Source organism: Rosa chinensis, chromosome 4 (genome assembly GCF_002994745.2).
Source record: "Rosa chinensis cultivar Old Blush chromosome 4, RchiOBHm-V2, whole genome shotgun sequence".
Taxonomy (NCBI): domain Eukaryota; kingdom Viridiplantae; phylum Streptophyta; class Magnoliopsida; order Rosales; family Rosaceae; genus Rosa; species Rosa chinensis.
In genome coordinates this window covers 14,172,979-14,200,945 of record NC_037091.1, presented here as the reverse complement: position 1 = coordinate 14,200,945, position 27,967 = coordinate 14,172,979, and the positions used below count along the sequence as shown (strand labels likewise).

General features: G+C 35.8%; 1 protein-coding gene and 2 long non-coding RNA genes across 23 annotated transcripts; 1 reads left to right on the top strand and 2 right to left on the bottom strand.

Moving 5' to 3' along the window:
• The first annotated feature begins 169 nt into the window (after positions 1–169).
• On the top strand, positions 170–23,473 carry LOC112196928 (disease resistance protein At4g27190-like). 21 transcript variants are annotated; one of them, XM_040518556.1, is made up of 22 exons: positions 170–547; positions 3,329–3,411; positions 7,179–7,273; positions 7,394–7,494; positions 10,842–13,228; positions 14,041–14,430; positions 14,582–15,058; positions 15,661–16,396; positions 16,579–16,643; positions 16,748–16,898; positions 16,983–17,041; positions 17,115–17,188; positions 17,591–17,677; positions 17,786–17,896; positions 18,425–18,503; positions 19,026–19,229; positions 19,417–19,487; positions 19,634–19,698; positions 21,472–21,666; positions 21,737–21,869; positions 22,416–22,686; positions 22,804–23,473. In XM_040518556.1, exons 5-9 carry the CDS (start codon positions 10,844–10,846, stop codon positions 16,626–16,628), a joined length of 4,038 nt encoding a protein of 1,345 aa, XP_040374490.1. In that variant the 5' UTR covers positions 170–547; positions 3,329–3,411; positions 7,179–7,273; positions 7,394–7,494; positions 10,842–10,843; the 3' UTR covers positions 16,629–16,643; positions 16,748–16,898; positions 16,983–17,041; positions 17,115–17,188; positions 17,591–17,677; positions 17,786–17,896; positions 18,425–18,503; positions 19,026–19,229; positions 19,417–19,487; positions 19,634–19,698; positions 21,472–21,666; positions 21,737–21,869; positions 22,416–22,686; positions 22,804–23,473. The 21 variants fall into 21 exon arrangements, with proteins under 21 accessions (XP_040374490.1, XP_040374485.1, XP_040374493.1 ...); XM_040518551.1 differs by lacking the exons at positions 17,786–17,896; positions 18,425–18,503 and having other exon boundaries at positions 170–396; positions 501–547; XM_040518559.1 differs by lacking the exon at positions 17,786–17,896 and having other exon boundaries at positions 17,115–17,177; positions 18,234–18,503.
• LOC121052749 lies at positions 4,211–5,806 on the bottom strand. The gene is made up of 4 exons (XR_005810101.1): positions 5,554–5,806; positions 5,239–5,270; positions 4,532–4,686; positions 4,211–4,403 (listed from the first exon to the last, which is right to left on the bottom strand). It is a non-coding gene; the product is annotated as an uncharacterized LOC121052749 (long non-coding RNA).
• On the bottom strand, positions 10,041–10,693 carry LOC121052750. Its single transcript, XR_005810102.1, has 2 exons — positions 10,332–10,693; positions 10,041–10,084 (listed from the first exon to the last, which is right to left on the bottom strand). It is a non-coding gene; the product is annotated as an uncharacterized LOC121052750 (long non-coding RNA).
• Positions 23,474–27,967: the final 4,494 nt, after the last annotated feature.

Genomic DNA, 27,967 nt, shown 5'->3' with positions numbered 1-27,967 from the left:
GAGATTTCTACAATAACCAGGACATTCTACTTTTATTTCAAAGAAAAAGAAAAAGCATGTGTTTCGCATCCTCAGTGGATTGTTTGTTGTCCTTGACCAGCAGCTTGCTCGAATATGATCATTGGAAAAGAAACAGTATTAACGAGTAAACCCATCATTATTAACGCGTCCCACAGTCGTAAATGACCCGGCAGCTTTACTGAAACCACATGGAAATGAAGTAATGACGAAAGTGATGAGGTTTTTTGCTCATTGACTTCTGCACCTCACAAGTCTCTCTCTGTGTTTAGTCACTTTAGTGTTGCGTTTTAGCTATATAGCTGCTTCCTCAACTTTCAAGTATTCACTCACCGATCGACTCTGGTCATTCCTCTCTGTAAACTAAACCAAACCAAGGTTAAAGTGCAGACTGCAGACTAATAGCAGCTAGCTCTTCAGTTTCCTTCTGATTTGAGAGTGTCCCTACATCTTACATCAACCTTCTTTCGGTTTTACTTCAGGATTATATGCCAAATCATAACCAAGCAGAAACAAAAAGAAGATCCAGGTATTAATTGCGTTTCAATAGATGATATATATATATATATATGATCGATCTTAGATCTACCGGCTGATGTATTCTGCAATCTCACTTGATTTGATTTTGGTACATGATCATCTTCTTTCTGCGTTTCAGTTTACTTCATAACAAAAACATCGAGTTAAACTCATTTCCTTCTTTAATTTCCTTTTCTCTGAGAGATCAGAGATTTAATTGTTTATATATGTTTGAATATCCATATAACAAATTTTATACCAGAAAGAAAGAGCGAAAAAAAGAAAGAAAGGAAACAACTAAAGAGACGAGGAAGATTCTATCCAAAAAAAAAAAGAGAAAAAGAAGAGGAAGACGATTTGCAACAGTATTTGTTTTTGGGGTGGGGGGAATATGTGGGGTATGTGATACTACGTTTTAGTTTACAAAATTGAGAAAATTTTATGAATGGTACCCAAGTAGATAAAACTAACTTCAATAGAATGGTAGATTAACTGTGATCTGTGTTCATAACTTCATATGCGTTGAAGACTTTAATAGAATGGTAGATTAACATAAAAACAAAAGAACAGTAGTATAATTTAAATGGAGTACTGAGACCATTTACCTACTTGCCAACTTGTGAATACGTATAATGAAGACATCAAAATCCCCCCCTTTTAATAAACAAGGCCTCCTTCCCTATTCTACCCATCAATGATATGTTGACACCTGTATTCAATTCAACATTAGTCTAAGTCTATTAAACTTTTTCTTTTTCTTTTTCTTATTTCTGGAATGAGTCATACTAGGAAAAACTCAAATATTCATTACTTGCCGCTGCGACGCCATTGTCGTACAAACAAGTTCTGAACTCAAAAGAATTCCGGCCGATGCAGCCTAGTCGATAACCCGCTCCTCTTTATCTCAATTATCCTAATGTTATACATGCCATTTGGTTCTCAATTACAGAGAGAACATGTTATTGATGAATATATATTGAAGTCATCAAGTGCTTCACAGAAAGAAAGCACTGATGGAGGGGTTTTCTGGGTTGCTTTATATGGCTATTGTTAAGATCTGGGGTTTTTGTTATCAATTTAATTTGGGTTCACGAGCAATTAATCTGGATCTGTAATCAAGTATGGGGTAGCACAACAAGAAAGATCTGGGTTTCAAAAAAAAAGAAAAAACGGCGAAAAGAACAAAATAAAGAAGAAATATCTATAAGTTTTGGTTTTAACAAAAGAAGAAAGATATGGGTTTCAACTGTTGAAGAGGGGGAAAAATTTAAAGAAACAGCGAAAAGAAATCCTTTAAGGATCCAGCAAGATTAATCTGGAGATAAAAGAGCTCGAAAAGAGAGAAATATCACTTTGGTCATCGAATTATGGCTCGCTCGACACTTTGGTCATCCAACTTTTAAAAACTTCATTTTGGTCATCGAACTATATCACCGTATATCACTTTGGTCATTCCGTCAGTTTTCTCTGTTTTCTCTGTTAACTCCATGGGTATTTTGGAGATGAAATGTTTTACCCGTCATTTTTATAACTTAATCTAATTTTCCCCGCCTAAGCATAAAACTCCATCCAATTTTGCCAACTTTTCCTTCCTTTTATTCATGCATTCATCATCAATGATCAAAGCATGCAACAAAGAAAAATAATCGAGTCAGAGAATGATTCAAAGTGAGGGAATATAATAGGAAGAAAAATATTGATTTAATAAATTGAGGAATTATAAAAGGAGGGAAAAGTTGGCAAAATTGGTTAAAGTTTTATGTTTAGGCGGGAAAAGTTGGATTAAGTTATAAAAATGGTGAGTAAACCTTTAAATCTCCAAAATACCCTTGGAGTTAACAGAGAAAACAGACAGAATGACCAAAGTGATATGTGATGATATAGTTCGATGACCAAAATGAAATTTTTAAAAGTTGGATGACCAAAGTGTCGAGCGAGCCATAGTTCGATGACCAAAGTGATATTTCTGCCGCTCGAAAATGTCAGCCTTCATTGAGTGGAGAAGAAAGGCAGCCAAAATTTAGAGTTAATTTTCTTTGAAATAATATGACCTAACGGAGTCAAATTTCTGTTAGTGGGTTGATAGGTGTCGCTGTTTAATAAGTGGGACAGAGCTCCGCCCATTGCTCTCTTTCTTTGGTATAAATGATACCTACCTTACATATTACCGGTTCAGCTACCAAGTCAGGGTTTTATATTAATCTCCTCAATTATCTGCATATAATTCACTTTTTAAATTCAATTATTAAGTTCATCATTGAGTTGAGTCAACTATTGCGGACATAATTTTTTGCCAACACCATATAATACACAGCCATTAAGCATCAAATCCCCGCAAATTAAGGTGCAAGCAAGCAACTCAGCGCAAAGCATGTGACGTGAATTTTCCCTTTTTATAATCATAGACTTGACAGCTTGGCTTGGATCTATCTCTTGAAACGTTGACTCATCTACGTTGACAGCTTGACTATCAGCTCGCTGATTAAGCTTTCCTTGCTCTCTTTCTTTGATATCTAAAGGCGAAAAATCGAGTTTTGTCAATTGTTTTCATCTGTCTTCTGATTCAAGTGTCCCTTGCACACTTGTGGCTAGCGACCTTCTTTTAGTTTCACTTTGATTATTGCTCTACGCATTTCTCACAATATTCAAAAACAGCCATAAAAAGGTATTGCATTTACATTATTTCTACTAATTCATGGTTTTATTGGCTTTGTTTTTTTAATGTCTTACAGAAAATTGTAATCTTCATCCTTTTGTTTTATCTTTGTTCTTGTGTTTTTTCATGATACAGATTTCGTTCGTACTCTATCCTATTTTAAGCTGAGAATTTAGAGGAACATACCTTCATTCGTATGTCATTACCAAACAACTAAGGTATGTCCTTTAAGTTTCTTCTTCAATTTCATTTGCTCTCGTTTTCTTTTCTTTTCGTTTTCACTTTTGGAGCAATAACTATTATACTATGTGTTTTAAATATGCTCAATATTAAGAATACGTTTGGTGAGTTACTTGGAATAGATAATGAATCAAAGTCGATGAACTTGATAGAACTCGATCTTGCTTCTTCTCTCATCAATCTTTCAGATTTCGGTTGCAATCACACAATGACACACTGTATCTGTATTGCTTGTTGTGATTGATAGAGGTACGGCTAGAATCCCTTATATAGGCATACAAGAATCAAGAACCTCCCATAAAGATTCCTAATCCTAAAGTGGACATGCATGGAGCTAGGCCCGGCAACTGGGCGGTCACAGGCGGGTTGCGGGCGGACTTAACGGGTTGGCGGTCTTAACAGGCTCAACCCGTTATAACCCGTTAAAATAACGGGTTGAGCTCGATGGGTTTGCGGGTTACCCGTTGGAACCCTTTAAGACTGAAGAGGTTTTTTTTTTTTTAATTTTAAAATTCTTTTCTAATCAATTACCCACTAAAACCCGTTAATATCCGTTAACAATAAATTAAGACCCGCTAACATAAAAATGAAAAAAAAAAAATTTGCATTTTTTAAAAACTCTTTTTTGCACCCGTTATCTATTAAAACTCTTCTAAAAAATAATTTATTTTATTTTATTTTTTTAAACCCTCTTCCAACCCATTACCCTTTAAAACTCTTTTTCATTGTTGCTTTGAAAATCAACAAATTCAAAGACAATCATTAAATCAAACTATCAAAAGTTAATACATATTAGGCTCATAATTCTCATAATAGGTTAAATCCAATGTTATGTAAAACTAAAATATTACAAATTCAAAGCAAATCATTACATGAAACTAAAAAGGTCTTTAGTTGGTGTGGCTTTGTCCGTCCAATGTCAAATCCAACACGTCTTCAGTGAGTTGCTCTAAATCAGTTCGGTCTTGGTCTAAATTACACAAAAAGAAAGAGAGGCAAATTAAAATATATAGAGCTGATTAGAAAACTTGCAGTACACATGGAATGAGAAGAAGCAATAATCATGTTGGGAAAATTGTCAGAAAAAGTTAAACCCACCAATACAAACAATCTCAGACATGGCATTCCACCAATACATATAAGACTGAAAATAGAAATCTGTAAAATTTTACCACCATGAACACTTGGGTAATCTTCATCACAGTCAGATTCCAATATTGCAACCAGATCAAACCACGCTTCTTCAATAGTTTCTGCAGATGCATAACAATTATAACAGTTACAAGAGGCAATGGCATAAAGAAGTTTACAGTAACATGTTATTTGAGAATTAGAATGCTTGATAAGAGAGGCGCAAAACTATGAGCAGCCCCCATTAAAGCTGAACATGATGAGGCGCAAAACTATAACCATCAAATGCATTCATAATTGGCAGCTAGCCAACAGTATATAGAACACAAGAATTTGACTCCATTAATTAATTAATCCAAGTGTTACCAGTAAGTTGTTGAAATCTGACTAAATTAGGATCTTCATCAGTCATGAAAGGACATACATATAATATAGAAAATCAGAAAGCAATTACATCTTCTCCTCTACATGAAAGAAACGTTTTTATCTCCAACTTGATTATGAACATATATTTCTAAAGCTCTGCATTGTATCTTGAAAGGTGCAATATATCTCTACATGGATCTTGAGCATCTACAATTAGTTCCTCACGATCTAAACCACTCAAACCATTCCATATGGCCTATATCTGAATAAAATGCAGAGGCAAAAAGAACCCAATTCAGAAAACTCACCCAAGAAAACCCATTTCGAATTGCTCAGCAACCTATAACACAAAAGCTGAAATTTTTGAGGCAATAAAATGCAGTGGCAAACATAACCCAATTCAGAAAACTCACCCAAGAATCCGAAAACAAAGAGAAACAACACCTCATTTACCCCAAGCTAACATCAGGTTTACCATGAATCAAAATATAAACTTTATCATCAAAACCCCAAATTTTACATCAAATCAAAGGATCAACCCCAAATTTTACATCAAAATCCCTAAACTGATTAAGAATAGCTGAAAAAGAAATCGAAGTCATGAAGTAGCAGAAGAAAGGTACCTGAGAGATATGACAGAGGCGGAGATCGGAAAGATGAAAAGGCCGGAGCAGTTGGGCTGCGAAGGTGCCGGAGAGTGCAGCGATGAGATCGGGACTGAGCAATGCGAAAGTAGTGTGACGTTGTGTGATTATGTGAATGAGAGAGCTCTCATTTTTCTCTTTTTAGTCGGATTATATGGGTTCCGTCGGGCTGCCGTTTCCGTTTCCGCCCGTTAATTAACGGATTGTTAATGGGTTGGCAGCCCATTAACACGTTAAGTTATCAGGCGAAAATAAATGGGTTTTTAGCGGGCGGTTAACGGGTCATGGGCTGAATTGCCAGGGGGAGCTTTCCTAAACCATGTTCTACCAGATACAATAGAAATATGTTTGCATTCCTTATTGACTATGATTCCTAGCCAATCTCAGGATAGTTGAATAGAGCTTGCCATACTTTCTTAATTGGTTATTTTTTCAAATGGAGTATGACAAGTTAGACGAAGCTTAAGCAATACTAAATCCACAATAAGTCTTACATTCTCCCACCGACTGTATATTATTTTAGTCAACAAGAATGTCATATAATCGGATATATTAACCCTGAAGTGTGCACATGGGATGGTAAGAATTTCTGGACCTAAATCATAGCGGAGTCAAAACAAAATTTGCATGAGTCGGACTATGGAAAAACGAGCATTGAGCAATGCCAGTACTCCATAATCACATGCAGCAACTTTCAACCACACGAGGCGATTTTCAGAACATGAAACATAAAGTAATACATACATGACCTGCACTCAATGATCAAAACTGTATGCAGGATGTATTATAGCTTAACTACATGCTAAAAGCTCAACTGAAGAGAGTATTCATATGCAAATAATGAAATCAAATCTGCATTTAAGCCACACATATTTGAACTATACATCAAATAAACTAATACATGCTGAATTCTCAATAGCGCGCATAAGATTGCATAAGAATTAATGAAGAATTTCTGAATAATACCGGCTTTATAATGTCATTACTAACTGAAGTTACAAGAAGTTAATGAAGGAAAACAAGTTAAATAAAAACAACAGACTTAAAACTTCCACTAGTTTATCCCCTCTAAACTACTCAAGAATCCCATATTTTTCACATGTTCTTGATAAACTAATAATGGTTTGGTGGGAGGAACAGCTAACTGCTCGTAGGTAGTAATCTGTATAACTGCTATCTCATCATTCCTGACATTCTCTTACAGAAAAGTACTTAACATAATGTTTTTGGAAGCTAAGGATCTCTTACTGTTCTTGGCAAAGAAAATAGCTGGTTCTTTGCACAGAAAATCCTAACAGGCCTCTCAATGGAATCTATAATATGAATTTCCTTAATAGAATTCCTTACAAGTTGCTTCATGAACAGCAATGCATTCGGCCTACATTGAAGATGTGGATGTCAAACTTTGTTTGACACCCTAATATAAAAATAAAATGTGAAATGGTTTGAAGATCACCTGGGCAGCCTCTATAATCTGAATTTAAATAACCAACTATTTCAAGTTCTAGGTTTTCAATCTTTCAATATACTAGCATATAATCTTTAGTTTTCTGGAGAAGTCTCAAAACCTTCTGAGTTTTGTCCATTGTTTCTTCTGATTCAAGTCTCCCCTGCACACTTGTGGCTAGCGACTTTCTCTCAGTTTTACTTTGATTATTGCTCTACCTACTTCTCACATGCAAAACAGCCATAACAAAAGGTACTGCCTTTACATCATTTCTGCTGATTCTGGGTGTTGTTAATTTTTTTTTAATATATTTAAAAGAACATTAAAAGCCTCATCCTTTTGCTTTACCTTTGTTCTTCCGTTTTTTCTCAGATACAAATTTCCTTCGTACACTATCCTGTTTTAAGTTTCAAGCAGAGAGTTTGAAGGAGTAACTACAACTTCATTCATAGATCATTACCAAAACAGTTAAGGTATGTCCTTAAATTCTTTCTTCCACTTCACCTGCTTTGTTTTTCTATTCTTTTCTTTTTCACTTTTGAATCACTGAGATCTAAAGCTCTTCCAAATAAGTTTATTTTATAGTTCCACCTCATTGACTTTTTCTCGTGACAGGGAAAAGAAAAAAAAAAGACATAAACTTTGACAATGTGATAATATACCAAAGAAAGCTAAAGCTCATTGAGAAAGCCAGCTAGATTAATCAAAAATATCTATTATTACATAATAGACCAAAGCAAAGATGAAAGCATAAAGTATATACATAAACCCAAAGAAGTCATTACCCACTGACTTCACAATACCACCCGCCCAAAACGTGTATACAATTGGTAGGATAGATAATACAAAGAATAACACTAGGGTTTCATCTATGGTATATTAATGTATTGATATATCAAGTAGAGTAGTTCGATATACAGGCAAACAAGCTCGATACACAAGTAGAGACTAATTTGAGATCAAATCAAGCTAATCTACTGATGCATGGAGTTAGTCTATCTCTGTATTAAATATAGTTTACTCAATGTATTGATACATTAATGTACCGGAGATTTTTCCTAAAACTAAAACATTAACAAAACTAATTAATAATAAAAACTTATTCTTACAATGAAATTTTTCTTGATCAAGTTCTTACAAATTACAACTCAACTCAAATTGGTTGTTTTCTCTTTCAAAACAAAGTTCAATTTATTAAGGGGAGTGTTAAACTACACCCCTTTTTCTTTTTCCATGAATGTTTCACATAACAAAAGCATTTCATAACAAATGGGAGGGGGTGCATAAATTGCTAATAAAAAAGAACTTTCCTAAAGTAATACTACACTTCACAAAACCATTTCGTGCACAGAGCTAAAAGACAAGCGATACAAGAAATCAAACATCATTTAATCGCACACCCTAATTTCTATACATGTAACATCTCAACTATGCTTGAGCATCCATAATAGGAAGTTAGGAACATCCACCAGGGAAAGGTTTAGTCCCTTAAATTTTGTTCTTGCTACCGAACGAGCAGACATTAGTCTTGTTCTTAGGCTAAACAATACTCCAAATCAAACATGGGTTCTAGAGTAGTGGCAATATGTGCAAGCTTGTATTGAGGATCCAGAGCTTCAACTTTAACCCCTACAATTTCACCCAAAGGAATTTCTTCCTGAGCAACCATGATTCGTTTTCCAGGCAATCAGCAGCCTCGCAATGGATGCGAAGCGAGGAGCATAAGTTAATAGAAATATTTACGCAGCGGTAGTGGAGAAGTTGCAAGTTTGAGGCAACAGGTTTGTTAAGAAATCCAGCATTGTTGTGTATGCTAAAACATGCCGGCTCTCTTTAGCTCTCTTGAGATAGAACAAACATACCGGCTACTCAAGGCATAAAAAAAATAAATAAACCAACATAATGTAGCACAAACACAGCAAGTTATAAAAGAAATTTGGACTTATACCTTAAGAAAAGATTGTCTAGATTCCTTCTCACTAACTTCGTAGTGATAACATCCCTTTCCCAACTCCCAACTGCTTACTCTTCCCTTTAACCCTATGGATGGCTATGACACCCTGCTTCTCTATCCCAATGCAAGGGACTTGAGCCTATCCAACTGTAACGAAGATGATGTTCGTAATTTAATTGAGGCAAAGTTTTGTTCACTACTCCTCACCCCTTGAAAAAGTAAGAATTTTGTTCCAGTTTTGGTTCAAAACTTCAGACCCATATGCAAAGACAAGTGTGCACAAACATTATGGCAAAATAATGAAGTGAAGATGCGCACTGATGCATGATCTGACGTTAATACTTCTAATTAATTAAATCGAACTAATTCATATCATTACTATCTGATAATCAAGTGAAACATATCCCTTCCTAATGAAGCTTAGTAGATTGCAGTACTAGACTGTCAGACTGGAAATAATCTACTGTTGGTGCCCTTGTTGCCATCTGTCTAAACATAAGCTCTGGACTAGAACCCATAAGATAAACGCTAATTTTCTAGTATATTGTTGTAACATCAACTGTATGCTGGTGAGCATGGTTAACGAGTACAGAGTCATGTTAACATTCCTCTTCATAGTTAACCAAAAAAAAAACATTCCTCTTCATACAAACCGCTTATTACAAGTACTTTTGGCTGTAAGCAAGCTGAAATAAATGGCATATACCCTCAATTCGTTAATCACTAAAGAGTATTTCAGCTCAAATCTTTAGTTATCAAAAAATGTTTCATCAAATTAATAGGATCAAGGAAACGATGGATAGAGAAAGAGAGATGTGAACATTGATAGTTGGACATCATACATTACAAGATTAGCATAAACCACAGTTAAGCCAAATACTGAATCCAAAAGTCCCCTGATTCAAACAATAACAATAATAAAAACACTAATAATAACAGAGGAATGCGTGGAAGGGAAGCCACCAAGGCGTGAATATGTCAACTGGGTTTCTTCCAATTGAAATCTAGATATCTAACATTGAGTAAGAAATAAAAACTGAGCCTTTATAAAATCGAAATCTAAACACTGAGACATATATGAAACCCCAAACTCAAATCTTAAGCACGACCTGCAATTTCAGCAAAAAAAAGTATAAACCTATTGCTCCAAAGAAGTCAAATTCTCAGACTCAAATGGTTTGCTCACCAATTACTCAAATAAAAACCCTAAAATCACTTCAAATCCAAACTACCCCACAAATTGACCACAGAACCCTCTAATGCCTTCAATGCACAAACTACCTTCCCTTGACAAATAAACTGAAACCCAATCCTTCAATTTCACACAAACAACAATTGAGGAAGTGATTGGAGTACCTTAACTGGTTGATGGCCCGGAGACTGGTCTTTCTTTCTTAAATCTGAACCATAGCCCACTGCCCAGCATCAGATACCCTACCGAAACGCTTGATAAACCAGAAGAACAGCGTGGGACAGTGGCTCGATAAAGATATGGCAAATCCAGACACTTTGGGGACAAGTCTCCATATGGGTGTTCTAATTTCAAAAGAAACTGAGAGAGCGAGTGAGGGCCACTACCGTCGGTGTTGATAGATCTCTGTCGGTGATACTAGAGATACGTTTGCTTTGTGGTATTCAAGGACTTATTCGTAATAAAGAATATTGGGGAATTTAGACATTTATCTGTGCCTCAATCTTTCAATTGTCAATCAGTTCTGGGTACAAAACTCTTCTGTGCCCAACATATCTGCCCCCTTTGTCCTGTTTTGTAGTAGTGTGATCTGTTCTTTAAGTTGAATATCATTTCATATTTTTTTCTATCATGGACGTGTATATAAGATTGATTTGATATATTTTTAATAACAGACATGGAGTTTCTTGTTGCAATTGGTACTGGAATTGTTGGAAAGATTGCTGAGTACACAGTTGCCCCAGTTGCACGCCAAGTGGGTTACCTAATCCATTACAACAGAAACCTCAAAAAATTACAGAGTCAATTGAGCGACTTGGATGCTACAAGAGAGAGTGTGGAGCGCAAGATTGATCAAGAAGAAAGAAGAGGGAGAAAAGTTGAAGCTTTTGTAACCAACTGGCTGAAGGATGTGAACAAGATTACTGGGGAGGCAAAAGATATCTTGAAAGATGAACGCCATGTCAAGTGTCTCCATGGCTTTTGTCCTAATTTAAAGCTCCGTCATCAGCTAAGCAGGAAGTCAACAAAATTGGTTCAGGATGTTGCTGAACTCCATGAAAAGAAAGATTTTTCCAGTTTTGCATACGAGGTTAACCCTAAAGAAGTGTGCAGCATACCTACTAAAGATATCGAGGTGTTTGATTCCAGGATCTCAGTCGTGAAGGAAATCATGGATGAACTTAGAAATTCTAAGATTTGCATGATTGGGGTATATGGTATTGGGGGTGTTGGGAAAACCACACTTGTCAAACAAGTTTATAGGCAAGTTACAGAACATGAGAAGTTGTTTGATGATGTGGTTTTGGTACTAGATGTGAAGAAGAATCCAAGCATTGAAAGACTTCAAAAAGAGATTGCTGAGAAGTTAGGTATGGACCATCGTGAGAATGAGACAGAAGCTGGAAGAGCACGCTATTTATGCGACAGGATAAAAGGCAAGAAGATGCTTCTAATTTTAGATGATGTATGGGAAAGAATTGACTTGGAGTCTGTGGGGCTTCCTCCCTTATCCACTCTTAAAATACTTTTGACATCACGGAGTGGAAGAGTATTATCTTCTGATATGGGTACACAAAAAGAGTTTCCTCTTGACGTTTTAGACGAAAAAGAAACTTGGACTTTGTTTGAGAAGATGTCGGGTGAGATTGTTAAAAATGTTGCTATACAAAGTATAGCAACCAAAGTAGCCAAAAGGTGTGGAGGTTTGCCAGTATTGGTTGTTACAGTTGCAAGAGCTCTAAAAAATGGTACAATACATGAATGGAAAGATGCCCTCAGACGCCTAAAAAAGTTCGATGGACAAGGATTGACAGAGAAAGCATACTCTGCTATTGAGTGGAATTATAGTAAATTGGATAATGAGGAGCTCAAGTCATTGTTCATACTTTGTGGAGTTGTGGTTGGTGCCTCCAACACTCTTTTTATCTCTGACTTGTGGAAATATAGTATGGGTTTGGGTTTGTTAAAAGATGTCGACACAGTAGGAGAAGCGTGGGATGCATTGTGTTCGATGATTGAACAACTCAAGTACTCTTGTCTATTGCTAGAGAGTGATGATAATACGCTTGTTAGAATGCATGATCTTGTAAAAGATGTTGCTAAGAGAATTGCTTCTAGAGAGCAACACGTCTTATCATTATCACCTGGAAGTGAGTTGAAAGAATGGCCAAACAAGGATTTCTGTTCAAAGTGCACTATGATCTCTCTTGACCAATGTGATATCCCCGAGTTTCCTGAAGTTTTGCAATGCCAAGAACTGACACTGTTTCTTTTAGATAATGTAGTCCAGGAAATCCCATGCAATCTTTTTAGAAAGATGAAAAAACTCAGGGTGTTGGATTTAACTAGATTCAGCATCCCATTGCTGCCTTCATCTCTTCAATTCCTAGAAAGTCTTCAAACGTTGTGTTTGGATCAATGCACATTGGGAGATGTAACTCTGCTCGGACAGCTACAAAACTTGGAAATTCTCAGCTTTCTATACTCCAAATTCAAAGAGTTGCCCAAAGAAATTGGGCTACTAACACGTCTGCGATTGTTGGATTTGACTGGCTGCTCTCAACTCGAAGTGATTTCACCTAATGTTCTATCAAGCTTGAAAAGATTAGAGCACTTGAGAATGAGAAATAGTTTTAACGGGTGGGAGGCTGGAGGAGTCATCGACACAGAAGGAAGTAATGCAAATCTTGAAGAACTAAAGAACTTGCCTCACCTAACCGAATTACAACTACATATCCCAAATGCTAACATTCTTCCACCAGATTTATTCACTGGTTGTAAGTTAGTGAGATTCCAAATATGTATTGGCTCTGTGTGGAAATGGGATGATGTGGATGAAGCCATCAATGCACTAAAGCTCCAGTTCACTGCCAGCAATCAATTTGACCAAGGACTAGAAATGTTGCTAAAGAGAACTGAAGACTTGTACTTGGAGGGGATGGAGGGTGTTTATAGCAGTATTGTATATCAACTAGGTGCTGAAGGTTCTCACAATCTGAAGCATCTGCATGTCCAAAACAATGTTGAATTTACCAAATTTTTGTCTATCATAAACGGGAAGGTGCGCTCCTCCAAATATTTCAATTTTACCGTCATATTATAATTAGTTCGTACTTATTTTATTATTGAGTTATAGACTTCTTGCATTTATTAAAGTCATTATTCCTGTGCATGGAGAATAATTCACAGAGAGATGCAAGAGCTACTCGATTTTTATTTTGTGAAGCTACATGATTTTCATTTTGTGACCTTAAATCTCTTTTATTTTCAATCAAAAACCATGGTATAACGGTTAGCTAGAATTGGTGCTATGGCAACATTGATACAATTTGGTGAGTGTTTAGGTAGTGATAGATTGAGTTTAGGACAAGCCTTTTAGGAGCAGGACTTTGGGACTCATGATAGCAGAAATAGAATTGGAGAGTGTTTGATACCTCATACATGCATGTATGGTTTTGCAAACCAACCTACTATACTGGTCCATAGCTCCACCCACTATTGTATTTTTACACACGTCTAGGACTCTCGGCATTATTAATTAGTACATGATTGTTCTAGACTACTCTATGTAAATGTAGTTCAGGACAAAATTTCATCATTGTTCGAGGATATAGAGATTCCCAATGTGCATTAACATTTTAACAATAACTTAATACAATACAAAAACATTCTTTTAAAGATGCCTAGTCCACAATCTATGAGAAAGGAATCAGATAATTGAGAATATCATTAACTCATTATACAGTTCCATGCTGTTAGTTGCTCTCTTGTTTTATTTGGACATTTAATTTCTTTCGTCATTTTTCCTAATGCTTTAGCAATAGCATCTGCATTATGATTTCTAAACATGATCTATTTGTGCCATATGTACAGGTTATGTATCCCAACTTAACATGGTTGGCGGTGAATGACCTCAATGGTTTAAAATTCTTGTTATCATCTTCAATGGCCAGAAGCCTTGCACAACTCAAACGTTTGCAGGTATCAGGATGTCAAACAATGGAAGAGATAGTATCATTAGATGAATCTGATGAAGAAATTGTAGACAACTTATTTTGCCATGTACAAGATCTGGAGTTAAAGGACCTTCCAAATCTCACTAAATTCTGCTCAAGAAATTATACTGAACTTTCAAATCCATCCATTGGGAAATTGCAATTAGTGGATTGTAATAAAACAAATACAACTTGTGAAGAAATTGAAGAGATAGACTCAACTAGAAGCCTTGACATTGTGATTCAACACTTTCTTTTTGACAATAAGGTGACTAATATATTTTTTTTTTCTATTTCTTTTTGGCTAATACCTTGACATTTTTTTTTTTCACATTTTATTTCCAATATTCTCAATCAATTAATTACATATTGTTTCTTCACGAGTCCATGATTGAGATGAATATCATGTATATATGCAGGTAGAGTTTCCAAACTTGAAGAAGCTATCCATTGATGACCTAGCAAAGTTGACGACAATATGGAACAATCAACTTTCTCTAGAGATTTCAAAAAATCTAGAGACAATAGAAATTGTTTCGTGTGACAGTTTGAAAAGTATTTTCCCTGTTTCAGTGGCTAGAAATCTTCGACAGTTAACAAGGCTGATAGTGAGGAACTGTGGAGTGGAGGAAATCATTGCAAGAGAGGAGGGACAACAAACAACACCTAAGTTTGTGTTTCCAAAAGTAACAAAAGTGATTTTTGGGAATATGTCCCAACTCAAGAATTTCTACCCAGGGATGCATGTGTCCATCTGGCCATCACTTAATGAGTTAAGGGTGGTTCAATGTGCTAAAGTCAAAGTATTTGCCGAGGAAATCTCAAATTTTCAAGGACATAATGAGTCGGAACGTCTCAGTGTTCTTATCCCGCAGTCTCTCTTTTTAATTGAGAAGGTATGAGCACAATTTACACCTTCTTTTTATTAAAAGTATTAATTTAAAATATATTATGACATACCTTGATACCTCTATGACTTTTGTCTAAGCATCTAAAATGTTCTAAGATTTATTGACCTTGTGATTAGAATGTCACTAAAATGAGAGGTTCATGAAAGAAAAACATGTTTATGCAGGCAATAAAAAAAAATGAAGAAGAACACAAAACTAGTCTTTTTGCACAAGCAAGAACCATGAGTCAAAACTTAAAAATGCACATATATGTAAAAAGTTGGGCCCTTTTTGTTCCAATTTGGAGTTGGTTCATCATATTTGTTTTAATCAAAGAGGCAGTACTTGAGAGGTATATAACTAAATTCTAACTGTAATAAAAAAAATAAAAAATAAAAGAGAGAGGAAAGGTTAATTTATTTTTAGTTAGCATATTTTGTAATGCATAATAATACGCACACATATATGCAGTCTCTCTCACCCCCTGTTTAATACGCACACATAAACGCAGTCCAAAGGCTTTTTAAGTACTAAAATGTGAATCAGCACATCAAATTAACAACTGTTTAATAATAATCAGGTTCTCTGATCTTGTCTATATTTTTTAGGATTCATTTCCCAAATTGGAATGTTTGAGCGTGAATGCAATGGAGTTTTCGAATGGTCCATTCCCAGCAGCAGCGCAGTTGTTTAGCAAACTAAAGCTTCTGGATGTTTGTTGTCCAGAGTCCATATCAGCTGTTTTCCTTGAAAAATTACTCGACCCAGAAGGAAACAGTGCAGTTGGGATTGGGACCCAGCAGCTCCCACATTTAAAAGAGTTGTGGCTTGTTCGAATGGAGAAGCTGATGCATCTAGGCCAGGATGATGAGGAGGATAACTCACAATCAGCCCCCCGCATCCCAAATTTTCCAAACCTGCAAATTCTATTCGTGAATTGTTGCCACAGCTTAAGGAATCTGAGATCATCCGCAATATCCTTCAACAATCTAACAAGTTTGGAAGTAAGTGTTTGCTACGGATTGAAATACTTGATGACTTACTCCATGGCCAAAAGTTTAATGCAACTCACAAAACTGGAAGTCGAGGGATGCCTAAGACTAGTGGAAATAGTGGGAGGCAATGAAGATGACGATTCAAGAAATGAGATTACATTCAGGCGGCTGAAACATTTGAAACTATTGGGTCTACCAAGACTGCAAGGCTTTTGCTCCGGAAATTGCATCGCTAAATTCCCGTCCTTGGAGACTTCAAGCATGAGCAACCGCCTCAAGTTGAAGATTTTCACAGCTCATGACCAAACGCTAACCAACGAAGAGGAAGACACAGATGTCGATGCTAGTGGTAAGTCTTAATTCACCATTTATGTTTAAAGATTTTTCCCAATATGTACTCACCGGTGCCCAAAATCAAGTAATTTCCAAGCTATGTGTATGTCTATCTATGTATACAATTAGAGTCCTCCCTCATATTGGAAATTTTGTATATGAAATGCTGATTTGTGACAATCTGTGTAATATCTCCAGAGAAGTGGCTGACTGCTGATGATAAACGGAATTTGGCAAGTACTGATTGATAACCAGATTCCATCGTAAGTAAACCTTCTTTCTTTGTTACTCATTACAATTTCCTGCTTGCTTCTACCTTCAAATTTGTTATTACTTGTTCTGACAAATTCCTTACTCCACTTTCCAGATTCTACTGCTCCACCTGGCCGCAATGGTCTGACATAAGTGGAAGATTGTTCACCAAACATTTATGTTGATGAATATCTTTGGGGTGATTCTAATTTGCCATAATTTTCTCGCATATTAGAATCCTGAGGAAGCTCATGCAAGAAGGGGAGGTGAGGTTTTCTATATTTTATTAGTTATAGTTTGAAACCTTTTGTACGCAATTTAACCTTTGATGTTATGAATTGGTGGATCAGCTCTATGGACCTTCAACCCTGAGCTACTAATCAAGTCTTTGAAGACTCTGAGAAGTCAGGTGATTATTTGATGCTCACTACTTATGATTACTTGTCTCTGTCACATACGTTCTAAACAAAAGATTGTTGCAGGGATCAGTATATGCACCTTCATTTGACCATGGTGTTGGAGATCCAGTAGAGGATGATATCTTTGTGAGTATTCAGTGAGTAATCTGTCCCTTTTACACTAGCTAAACATTTAGAAATATGGGGCATGTTCTAGAGAAACATGACTGATTGGAAAGCAAAAGAAAGCAGGGAACTCAAACAATGTCTGAGAACAGTATTAACAATGAAAGTTAACGGGGCTCTCAGTAGGTCAGAAAGATAATATCATTGTTCATCTGCCAATATTTTAGTTTGATGGTGGATTTGTTTGCCATTAGTGGATTGAAATTAGTAAATGCAACTAGCTATTTCAGGAGTATCTATCAGTAACAAATGAGCTGATATAAACGGTTTAGGATGCCAAGAACATTAAGCCGTAATGGTAGGCCAAAAATTGTGTCATTTTGATTCTGGCATCTTTCACAGGTGGAGGTAACTCTCTAATTTCTTCTTTGCAGGAATAAAGTGGTCATAGTAGAAGGAAATTATCTGTTCTTGGATAATGGGGTGTGGAAGGAAATATCGTCTATGTTTGATGAGAAGTGGTAAGACTTTTGTTCTCCTTGGCTATTTTGATGCAAAATTGTATGTCAAAGTAATGGAATTTTCGGATCTGCAATATATCCATTTAATAACTGGTGCCTGTGGAGCAGATATCAATATTGAGAACATGTCATGCTTAGAACTTGACTGAGATTATGTACTTTCTGATATGGGTCGGTTTATTGGGATAAATTTGATTTGTCCGATATGGCTGAGATGAGGTGAGTTCTTAGCTCTTCCTTAGCATAGTGTACAGAGAATGATCAAAGTTCAAAATTCAGATATTGGTAACTGAATCGCAATATATAAACTTCATCTGGCTTTTTCGGAGATATAGGACTATAACTTCTGTTTGAGAATAGGAACATGGAATAGAATTATAAAAATCTTACAGCAAAGGCTACACAGAAAAAATGCGTTGAGGTTCCAACTACTAGATTCCCGACAAAGAGTCTTGCCTGTCGGAGTTGTGATTGTTTATGTTTTGAAATATCAACTATGTCTTTGTGTGGTGTGTACTCCTTTTGAGATTGATGTTTACTATTGTTCTGTATGTAGGCAAAGTGGAAGAGGTTTAGGCCGCCACGTTGTTACTGTTGTAGAAGCAGTTTTCTTTCAATCCTATTAATATCAAATAGACATAACAGCTAAAGTAATTTTTTGGTGATGGTTTTATGAGAACTTTAATTTAGAATATGAAGGGGTAATACTTAAAAGAGTTGATAAATTTATATTTGTTCATCAATAAGATAACTGTTTACACTTTGGAGCACAAATCTCCTCAATCAATCTTATTCAAGAAGGCATTACAAATTGGGCATTAAACAGGTGAACAAACTATTCCCTCTTCGTTTTTTAATTGAAAGCCTATTTATGTTAGACAAAGCCAAATTCATTGCTTTCTTGAATTCCTAATGTTGAAAATGAAGTCTGGTTTTCTGTAATGCCCTTGGCTCAACACATTGTCATGCTGATAGGCACTTCATAATGTTTGTAGACATAGCTGTGGTGATATAAATGGGAATGCTTTGGTTATGTAGCTGCATTTTTTGCCATTGGCTATCTAACAGGAGTATAATTCTATTTAGAGCAGAAAACTAAACTGCAGTTGGAGCCTTATAGTTTCGATTCGATTACATTCCTGCATTTTTTCAGTCCTGATTTTTACTTTTTTGTGTTCTTGTGTTGCCTTTTTCAATCCCATTGTCTGGCCTATAAATGATATATTGTACTTTGTTGGATACATTAAAAGCTGAGGTTTACATAAGAAAATTAACTTGCCAAATAATTTGCATTACAATACTTCTCTTCAATCATCTTAACGATGCTCTTAATTATCTATTTTTGCAGGTCAACTGTAGGAAATCAAATTGTCAAGGAAAATTCTTTTTGGAAGCCGAAGACTATCGTGGTGGTTAATGGTTGACAATCACTTAGATTTTCGTCTTTCAACTTCGACCATGAGCAACTGCCTCAAATTGAAGATTTCCAAAGTTCATGATAAAACGCTATAGCTAACAAACGAAGAGGCAGACACAGATGTCGATTGTTGGGGTAAGTCTCAATTCACCATTCATATTTAATGTTTTGTGTTTTCCCAATATATATTATTCTCCCCGGTGTCCCAATCATGAAATTTCCACACTATGTATAGATCTATCTATCTATACAATTAGAGTCCTCATATTAAAAATTTTGTATATGAAATGCTGATTCGCGACAATCTATATAATATTTCCAGAGGAGTTGCTGACTATTGAGGATGAAATGAACTCGGCAAGTACTAATTTGATATCTTAATCAGATTTCACTGTAAGTATACCTTCTATGCGAGTGCCTTAACAATAAGTAAACCTTCTTTCTTTGTGTTATCTATATACGCATTACAATTTCTTGCTTGCTTCTACCTTCAAATGTGTTATTACTTGTTCTGAAAAATTCCTTACCCCACCTTCCAGATTCTACTGCTCCGCCTCGCTGCAATCTTCCTCAATAGAAGATTTGTTCACCAAAGTTTGCAATGGTGTGTTATAAACTTATATGACTTGTGACATGCATACCACGTGTTTGGGAAAATGCTAGTGTGGGGATTTTGCTGCATTTCAATTCTTATGCTTCTATTGATTCACATGTGTACAAGTCTTTACTTTCTTTCTACTTAGCAATAAAGGAAAAAACAAGAACACGATAGAAAAAAAAAAAACAAACAGAGTGATTCATATTGGACCTCTCCCCATTATTGTGCAACCTTTGGTCATGCTAGTGCTTTGTTCCAATCGAGAGCTCTGTAGCTTCTTTTCGGTTTTTTTCTGTCAGCTTAATATGTGTTACTGTAATTGCTGATTTGGGATCTTCATTTTTTGGTTGTGTTTTCCCATGTCTTTTTGCTTAATTGGCCCCAGGCCTTATTGAATAAGGCTTTTAGGAGTAAGAAATAAGAATAAGTGTTCATTAAATGTTTGAGTGCTTTTATGAGAAATCATTACCGTGTCTGAAAGGCTTCCCATCATTTTTGGTGAGTTCTCTTCTTCTCTGTTTCCCACCGAAGCCATGCAAATGGCGTCGTTGTTGACCTAATAGAGTTGAGTCTAGGGCTTTTACTGCTTTAGTTGATTGCCATTGATTTCAGTTCATACATCTAAAGCTGTGGAATTGTTTAATTTTGTTTCAGCCTGAGTGTTTTTGATCATGTCTTGGTGCATGATCGAGTCCAACCCAGATAAAATTCCACAAGAATTCATCAAATTTTGCGTTTTGCTCAGTTATTAAGTGTCTTGAATAATTTGATATTGGGCTTGCTTGGTCTGTTTGGTGTTGATTTGTATGATGAAATTTTGAGCCTGAATGATTGAGTTAGAAATTTGATATGGTTGCTTAACTTTTATTTTTGTAAAATTTGATTCGGGACAGTATGATTGAGTGAGGTTTACCTACAATATATGCTCAATTTTTTATTGCAATGACAACTGAAAAAGAGGAAATAGTCATGAAACTACTGAGTTTTGAAGTCTAGGTAATAGCTATTCACATATTGGAAGGTGAAATTGTGAGAGGCATTAGTTTTCGGTGTAGAGTGAGAATGGATAGAGTGGTGGTTAAGATGGATAGCGTACTTAAAATGTTTGCAAGAAATGGATTTTCTTGTATGAATATTAAGCTATTTTTTCATTCCAGGAGTTGGGCTGGCTTATATACATATGCTCATTGGCATTTAAAAGAGACACCTAGCTGAAGCATTGTCAGAAGCAATTGGGTTTTAAGCCGATGAACAATGATCACCAACTTTAGCTTCTCAACTTTGTACCTCCTCTTTATTTGCATTGAGAAAATTGTGTATTATTTGTTGGGTACTTTGGTTTTAATCTGAGGAAGAGGAGGAGGAATATGGGTAATTCTTTTTCATTTCGTGTTTTATTTGAGTTTCTTCTAATTGATTAAAGCCTCATATGAACAATTGTTTTGATTGAGCAGTTTCTGGGTTGCTTCAGATTGTGTCTTTACCTACTGATTCCTGAAATCTGGATTTTACTTGAATTTGTTGTTTTTTTGGGTTTATTTGAGGTAGCTCTGAACTGGGGTTGTCCATAGTCCATACTAGTCTTGAATTTTGTATTTGGCACACGTGTTATTTTATATATGATAAGCTCTGGTAGTGAGTGTAAGCATGTTCCTTTTGATGTTATATATTGAATTTGAGATCTGAAATAGGAAACTAAAGCTTTCATAATTTTCATAAGCATAGTGGATTTTGCTTCAATTAATTGTGCTGATCATGAACTGATCGAATTTGTTGTAGCTTTCAAACAGTGAAGCTCATCCGGGGTATCAAGATGAAGTGGAAATCGAGTTTTTGAGGACTACATTTGGGAAGGGCTATACCATACAGACCAATGTTTGCATCAGAGGAAGTGGAGATGGAAAAATTATTGGGAGAGAGATGAAGTTACTTTTGTGGTTTGATCCGATCATTATGCTATATTAAGGAGATTATGTGAGTTTATTTATTTTTATTTATTTTTTACTTTTTGTTATCATAGTTTAATCTCCATTTGTTAATTCAGAATGTCAAAGTGATAAGTTTATCAAGGACCGAACACAATTTGCCAAGAGCCCTGTAAATCATGAAGTTCTGTTTTCCCTGCTCAAAGTCTTTATCTCCTCCAGCAGGAATCATTGATGACAGTACCTTCGCTGGTAAGTATAGACTTTATGTTTCGATCATTTTTGGAAGCTTATCATCTTTTCGATCCTTAGATAGCTCTCATATATCCTTTTTTTCCTTACTGCTGATTCTTCTTTTAGGCCGGGAATAACCAACCTGGTTTTCATTGTTATGACTTATGAGATTATGAACAAACGAGTTCTACTTTTGCCATTGATACTTTTTTTCTTTTTGCTTTCTTGAAACTATGATCTATGGTTTGGTGAATGTCACTCAACATAGAAATAATTTAGCAGAATACTATGACAAACCCTCATATTGATAAATTCATGGGGTACGTGAAAAAGCATACATCTCTTTCAAACAAATCCTTTCAGTTGTATGATTCAAACCTGTTTTCTGCACCTTTGCCCTTTTTAGATTTAACATTCACAACACGTTGTCAAATGTCCTTTATGTTTTCTGATTAATGAAAATTTTTTGTGGTGTGTTCTGAGATTTACTAAATTTGTTGTTTCTTAGATGACATGTGGAGCCAAAATATTGTTCTCTCACATGACTTACATGGTGTGGAACAGGATCTGTATGCTGACAGTATCAGAGGGAAGCTCAAATAGAATTGATGCTTCTGAAGTTTCGTCGGAGCTAAAATCAAATGGACAAGTTGTGGATGGAAGTCTGTTCAAAGATAGCAAGATGAATGTGACTGAGATGCAGATAGATGGTTCAATGCAGAAGTAGGAATGGAATGTGAGGTGTCTGTACCAAAGTCAGCTTCAGATATCATTATGAAATGATATCAGAGTTTCTGGATGAATCTGATGAAAAGATCTCAGATGAGTATAAAGGGTAAGTTAAATTGGAGTTTATTCATTATTGTGACCAAGATCCTTTTGCTTGCTTTAACTTCAGTTTTTATCCTTTTTATTGAACTTTTTTGAATGTCATTGTGGTTGCTGCCTGTAGAACCTCATTGTGAAGGAGCACAAGATTTGATAGTTGCCAAAGATTGTAATTATGTTAATACTATTCAATCTGCGTTGCGACACAAAGTAAACGAATCACTAAGTGCTGTGAAAATTGTTGAGCCTATTTCATTGACTTTGAGTTCAACTCCCACTAAGAGACTGGCAAGCAAGAGTTCTGATGTGAATGTGGCTGCCACTGTAATAGAGCCTAAAGAAGCTTCAAGGCTAAGGCATTGGGTGATTACAATGGGAAATTAGATTTTGAATCAGGTTCCAGCACGTAAGGGGATTCTGAGAATGAGGTCACTGAAGATGAGGCAGTGGCTGAAGCTTCATATGAGCTTTAGGATAACATGAATGCTATCATGGAAGCAAGTGAAGAAGAAGATTCTGAGGATGAGAGCTCTAAAGATAGTCTGTTGATGAAGCTTCATCTGAGCATCAGGATAACATGAATGATATCTGGAAGCAAATGAAGAGGAAGCTTGTTGCCTCTGAGAGTGAGACAGTGTATTGTGTCTATGTAGCCTGCTTAGAATTTACGTTTTTAAAATGTGTCAATATGCACATCCGGTTAGAACACCGGCTTTTGTAATATGTATAAATTTCATAAAGATGTTTGGTAAACGTTTTTTAACGTAGGTCCCTTTAACTTATGATTGTTACTATATTACGTATAAAGTAAATAAATAAAAAACGCGGGTGTATTTCCTAGGTCAATAGTAAAATTCTAGCGACGCAGGGTGTAGGTCAATTTTGACCTAACCTAGTCAACATTTTTTTTCCCCTCGTGTTTGTGTATATAATTGTTTTATCTTGCTCGTCAAACCCCAAGAACAGAAGAACTAACAGACTAGTAGAGTATGTACAAACACTATACAAGTACGCACAATGGTAACTGACCACATGATCCCTAAGAAGTAAGCATAGCACTTGGGGAGTAGAGTTGATTACGAATCATGCTTACGTTGTCACAATACCCTATGAACTTATAAGTTTCAATTCATGCATTCAAATCTGCCATTTGGAAAAAAATCGTGATTGAGTAGCACTGGAACTTATAGAAAGTTCAACATGTTAAGTCGATATGGAGCTTATTCGAATCCCTTCTAGAATTTTGAACCCAACATGGAAAACAAAAGTACTTTTTAGAGCTTTGAGCAGCACAAGAATACATGAATATGAACTTTACACCAATTATAATTTGCATCACAAATTGTTGTGAGAGTTATATAGCGATTCATCTACGATCTATTAAGCGGACCAATTCAATACAAATCTAGAGTAGATGGGTCTGATCCCTAGTTCAATATATTCAAATCCATTCAATTAAGTTATAATCTTACCGTGGCCTGTTTGAAGAAAAAATTAGGACGATTTACTTGACAACTTGTCCACCCATGGTTTATCCTGGGTTCAAAAATACCCAATCAAGAAAATTCTGCCCCCTACACTCAGCTAACGTGGCCTACCCTGATTGGTAAACCTGCCAATGCCGTGCCTCTTCTGGCCAACAGTACAGAGACCATGAGGGACGCCATGGGACCCTAAATAGCAAGCCAAAAGACTAGGCTGTTTTTTACCCACTCTACTACTGATGCTTGCCATATATAACAGCTACTGTAGCAATCGGAAACCTCATGTTCCTCTAGATGAGTACATATGCTTCTTTTCAACTCGCTTGAAGCTTCGTTTGAGGAAACATTTGATGATGCACTGTGTCTCTTTCTAGGGCACCAAAGATGTTAAATAAGTGTAGGTATGAGCCATTCCTAGTCTCACACTTGCTTTATTTTACTTCATTTGTCAATGAATTAAAGTTTGATCCTAATATCGTTTGGTTTATATTTCATTTACTTAGAAAGAGATGGATTTAATAGTTAACTTGATTTCCAAAGACCCAACTCGAAAAAACAAACTTTCATGATTCGTATTTCTCCAATTTTTTAATCTTCTTTCTCTAGATACTAGCCATTGATAACAAGCACAATCCTTGGTTCTGGAAAGTCACCCTTGGGTGATCCCGTCTGATTTTCCTGGAAAAATGTCTTCCACAACATTCTTATTAATTCTTGTTCTTGAATCAATATGGTCTTCTCAACTAAAAACTGATTTTATCATAATAATTTCGACAACTTTCAACTCCTCAAATAAGTGTGTCTTCACTCTTAGAGTGTCACTAGGTGTGTTGACTTAACACTAACTAACTAAAATGCACTAATTTGAGATCTACGATTTTGAAAGAGATGTTGCTTTCAGTGCTTTGAACATTGATGAAATTTAAGATATATGGTTTCAAAGTCTCAAAATGGATCATGATTTTTTTAATTGGACATAAATCATATGCATTTAAGCTGAATTTCAACTGAAAAGTAAATATTGGTCATCCAAAAAAAAAAAAAAAAGTAAATATCCATTTTCATGTTCTATCAACAACCAACCAACACTGTAAAATATACATTTGATGAACTCCTATTTCTCCTTATGAATCGTATCCTTGCATTAAGAACTTGCTTTGGACACTCCATTCCTAATAAAACAAATGAGTTACATTTGTTTATGCACAGCTCAGAACCCCAAACCTCTTAAATATATAGATATTTGCAAATTGAGCCGGAATAACAGCATTTTTTTGGACTCAATCGACCGCACATGGGGAGGAATTTAAAACCAATTGTTAGCTGTGAGAACTTGTGTAAAGATGTTGACATTTGATACATGATCTAATTGGCAATTGTTATTTTTCAGTGCATTATTTGATATATATAATTGCTTTTATCAATATTCTTTTTCAATGTAGGCTATAAACAATAATAAAATGGACCATGTCCTTACCGTGAAGTACCAAAAATTACCACAGTAATGTGTCCAGATATAGTCCAGACTCCACAGTCAACAAATAATTAAATTAAGCTAAAGAAATGTATTGTTAAGCCTCTCCTAACCTAGTGATCTGCTAGGGTTTTGTGATTGTCGAACCATTTGAAAATCTTAAGTTGAACTTGCTCTGTGCATCCATAGGAATGAGTTTCTTTCTACTTTCATTCTTTGGTCTAATTAGCGGGAAAAAATGTTGATAATAATATTCGCTCCTAGCGTCTAGCTTGTTAGTGCTCAAGATCTTGACGATAGTTTGACCTTGTTAACGCAAACAGGTGTCTGGAGTTTCAAATGATATAGTGGAGGTAATTAAGTGTGATACCTCGAACCAAAAAAAAAAAAAGTAAAAGTTTGGTTATGTTAAATAATATTACTTTTCATTACAAGGTTTATTTTATGTTAATTTCATTTATTCATGACACGAAGTCGCGAGCTTGAATGAAAATTATTATGGAAAAATGAATCATATTAGTTATCATAAATATATTCGTATATGTATACAAAGAATTAAATTGAAGGCAATGAAAAATAAATAAGACGAAAAAAGATTAATGGAAGTCGGTGGAAAAAAAAAACACAAAAGGAAGGGAAGAATCGAGAAGGGGGAAAGAAGGGGGGAAGCCAGAAAAGAAAAAGAAAAGAGGACATAACTGTCGTCCGCGTTTTCCGACCACCGCCGCCGATTCCGGCCACCGTCAGCGGAAATTCTTGTATAAATCTCTTCCTCACGTCACGAGCAACACATCTATATAAGTTTCCACCCTATCTCCATCTATAAGTGACGAATCAAATAAAAATTCTAATGAAAGTTTACGTTTTCCGACCAAACGGTGAGTAATCTGGCGAAACCCCAAGGTTTAAAGTTGTTCCACCTCCTTTAGGCTGTCTATTGAATATAATTTGCAAGTTTTTGTCAAAGTTTTGAATCGTGACCGTTGTTATCTCATCCTCAATAATTTCTATTAATTCGGGTTTGAGGGTGTTTTAGTAAGCGCCAGCTTCACCTATCAAGTAAAATATACTAGTGCCAAGAAGGAGACCGCAATTGGTGGTCTTCGCTCCTCTGATCCCTAAGTCAGTCAATGTATTTATGTTGACAGACTGGCATTAAGTAAGTAATTAATGCGTAATGAATGAGAAGAGAATAGTGGACCTTTTATAGGTGGAATGGATAGTGAACTCCATTTAGTTTCCGATGTGGGATTGATAGGGATCAGTCTGTGCCTTCTGATGTCTACACGAGGTTGTCTTGGTACAGCGCGTGATGGCGCTTCAAGGGTGATCTTGGTTTGAGCTCAGGTTATAGTTTTTTTTTTTTTTTAATGAAGCTGGGAGAGGACTAACTCCTCATCCTTCCCCGAGATATTATTGAAAATAATAGAAAAGTACATATGGGGCAGAGGACCAAGCCAAAGCTGTACCCAGAAATGAACAAGAGCCCTAAACAAATAGAACATTCCAGAAAATTCCACTACAAAAGAACCAACCTCTTCCCATACAGACACAGCTCGCATGTTAGTGTTTTCGAATGTTACACCCATGGTGGCGTTAAGGTGTGTGGAGATGGACTGAAGCAGGCCTAAGGCGTAGCTAATTATGCTTGATAATGCTCATGTATGTACATAGCTCACTGAGCTTGAGTTGTGATGATTTGCAATGATGGGTGATGGTGATGAATCAACTAGTTGTGGCGGTGTATTGGTGTTTGTCTGTTTTGGTTTCCTAAGGATTTGATTTCAATGCACGATCGGTTTTGACATTTTAGAGGCTTGAGGTAAACAATTATGATATAACCTTACAAAAACTTAGCAGCTATTATTTATATAACCTACTTTTTGGTTATCATATTTAAACATTCATTGCAAAAATTGAAAGAAAAAAAAAATTAATAATATATATAAAAGATATAAATTTATTTGTTTGCTATTTGAAGGATGAATGAAAGTTTTTTTTATCTTCAAAAGAAAATTGAACAAATGATCTAATGAAAAAAACACGTTCAGTACTATAGAACCCCAGAAAAAAAAATTCTAAAGCTATATGTGTAATTCAAAACTAAGTTGTTCAAAAAACCACACAGCTGTAACCATTGAACTAGAGCAGCGACGTGTGATTTTCTTGACAAGGTTCACATATAAAAATGGAGCAGAGGCTCACCAAAGACCGATGGCCTGAGGCCGACTCAGGTTGCACCAAGGGGCCGGCCCTGTTTCAATGATTCTTAGGTCTAACTTGGGTGGTTAGTCGTGGCTAATGCTTGTAGAACATGATGAATATACTAG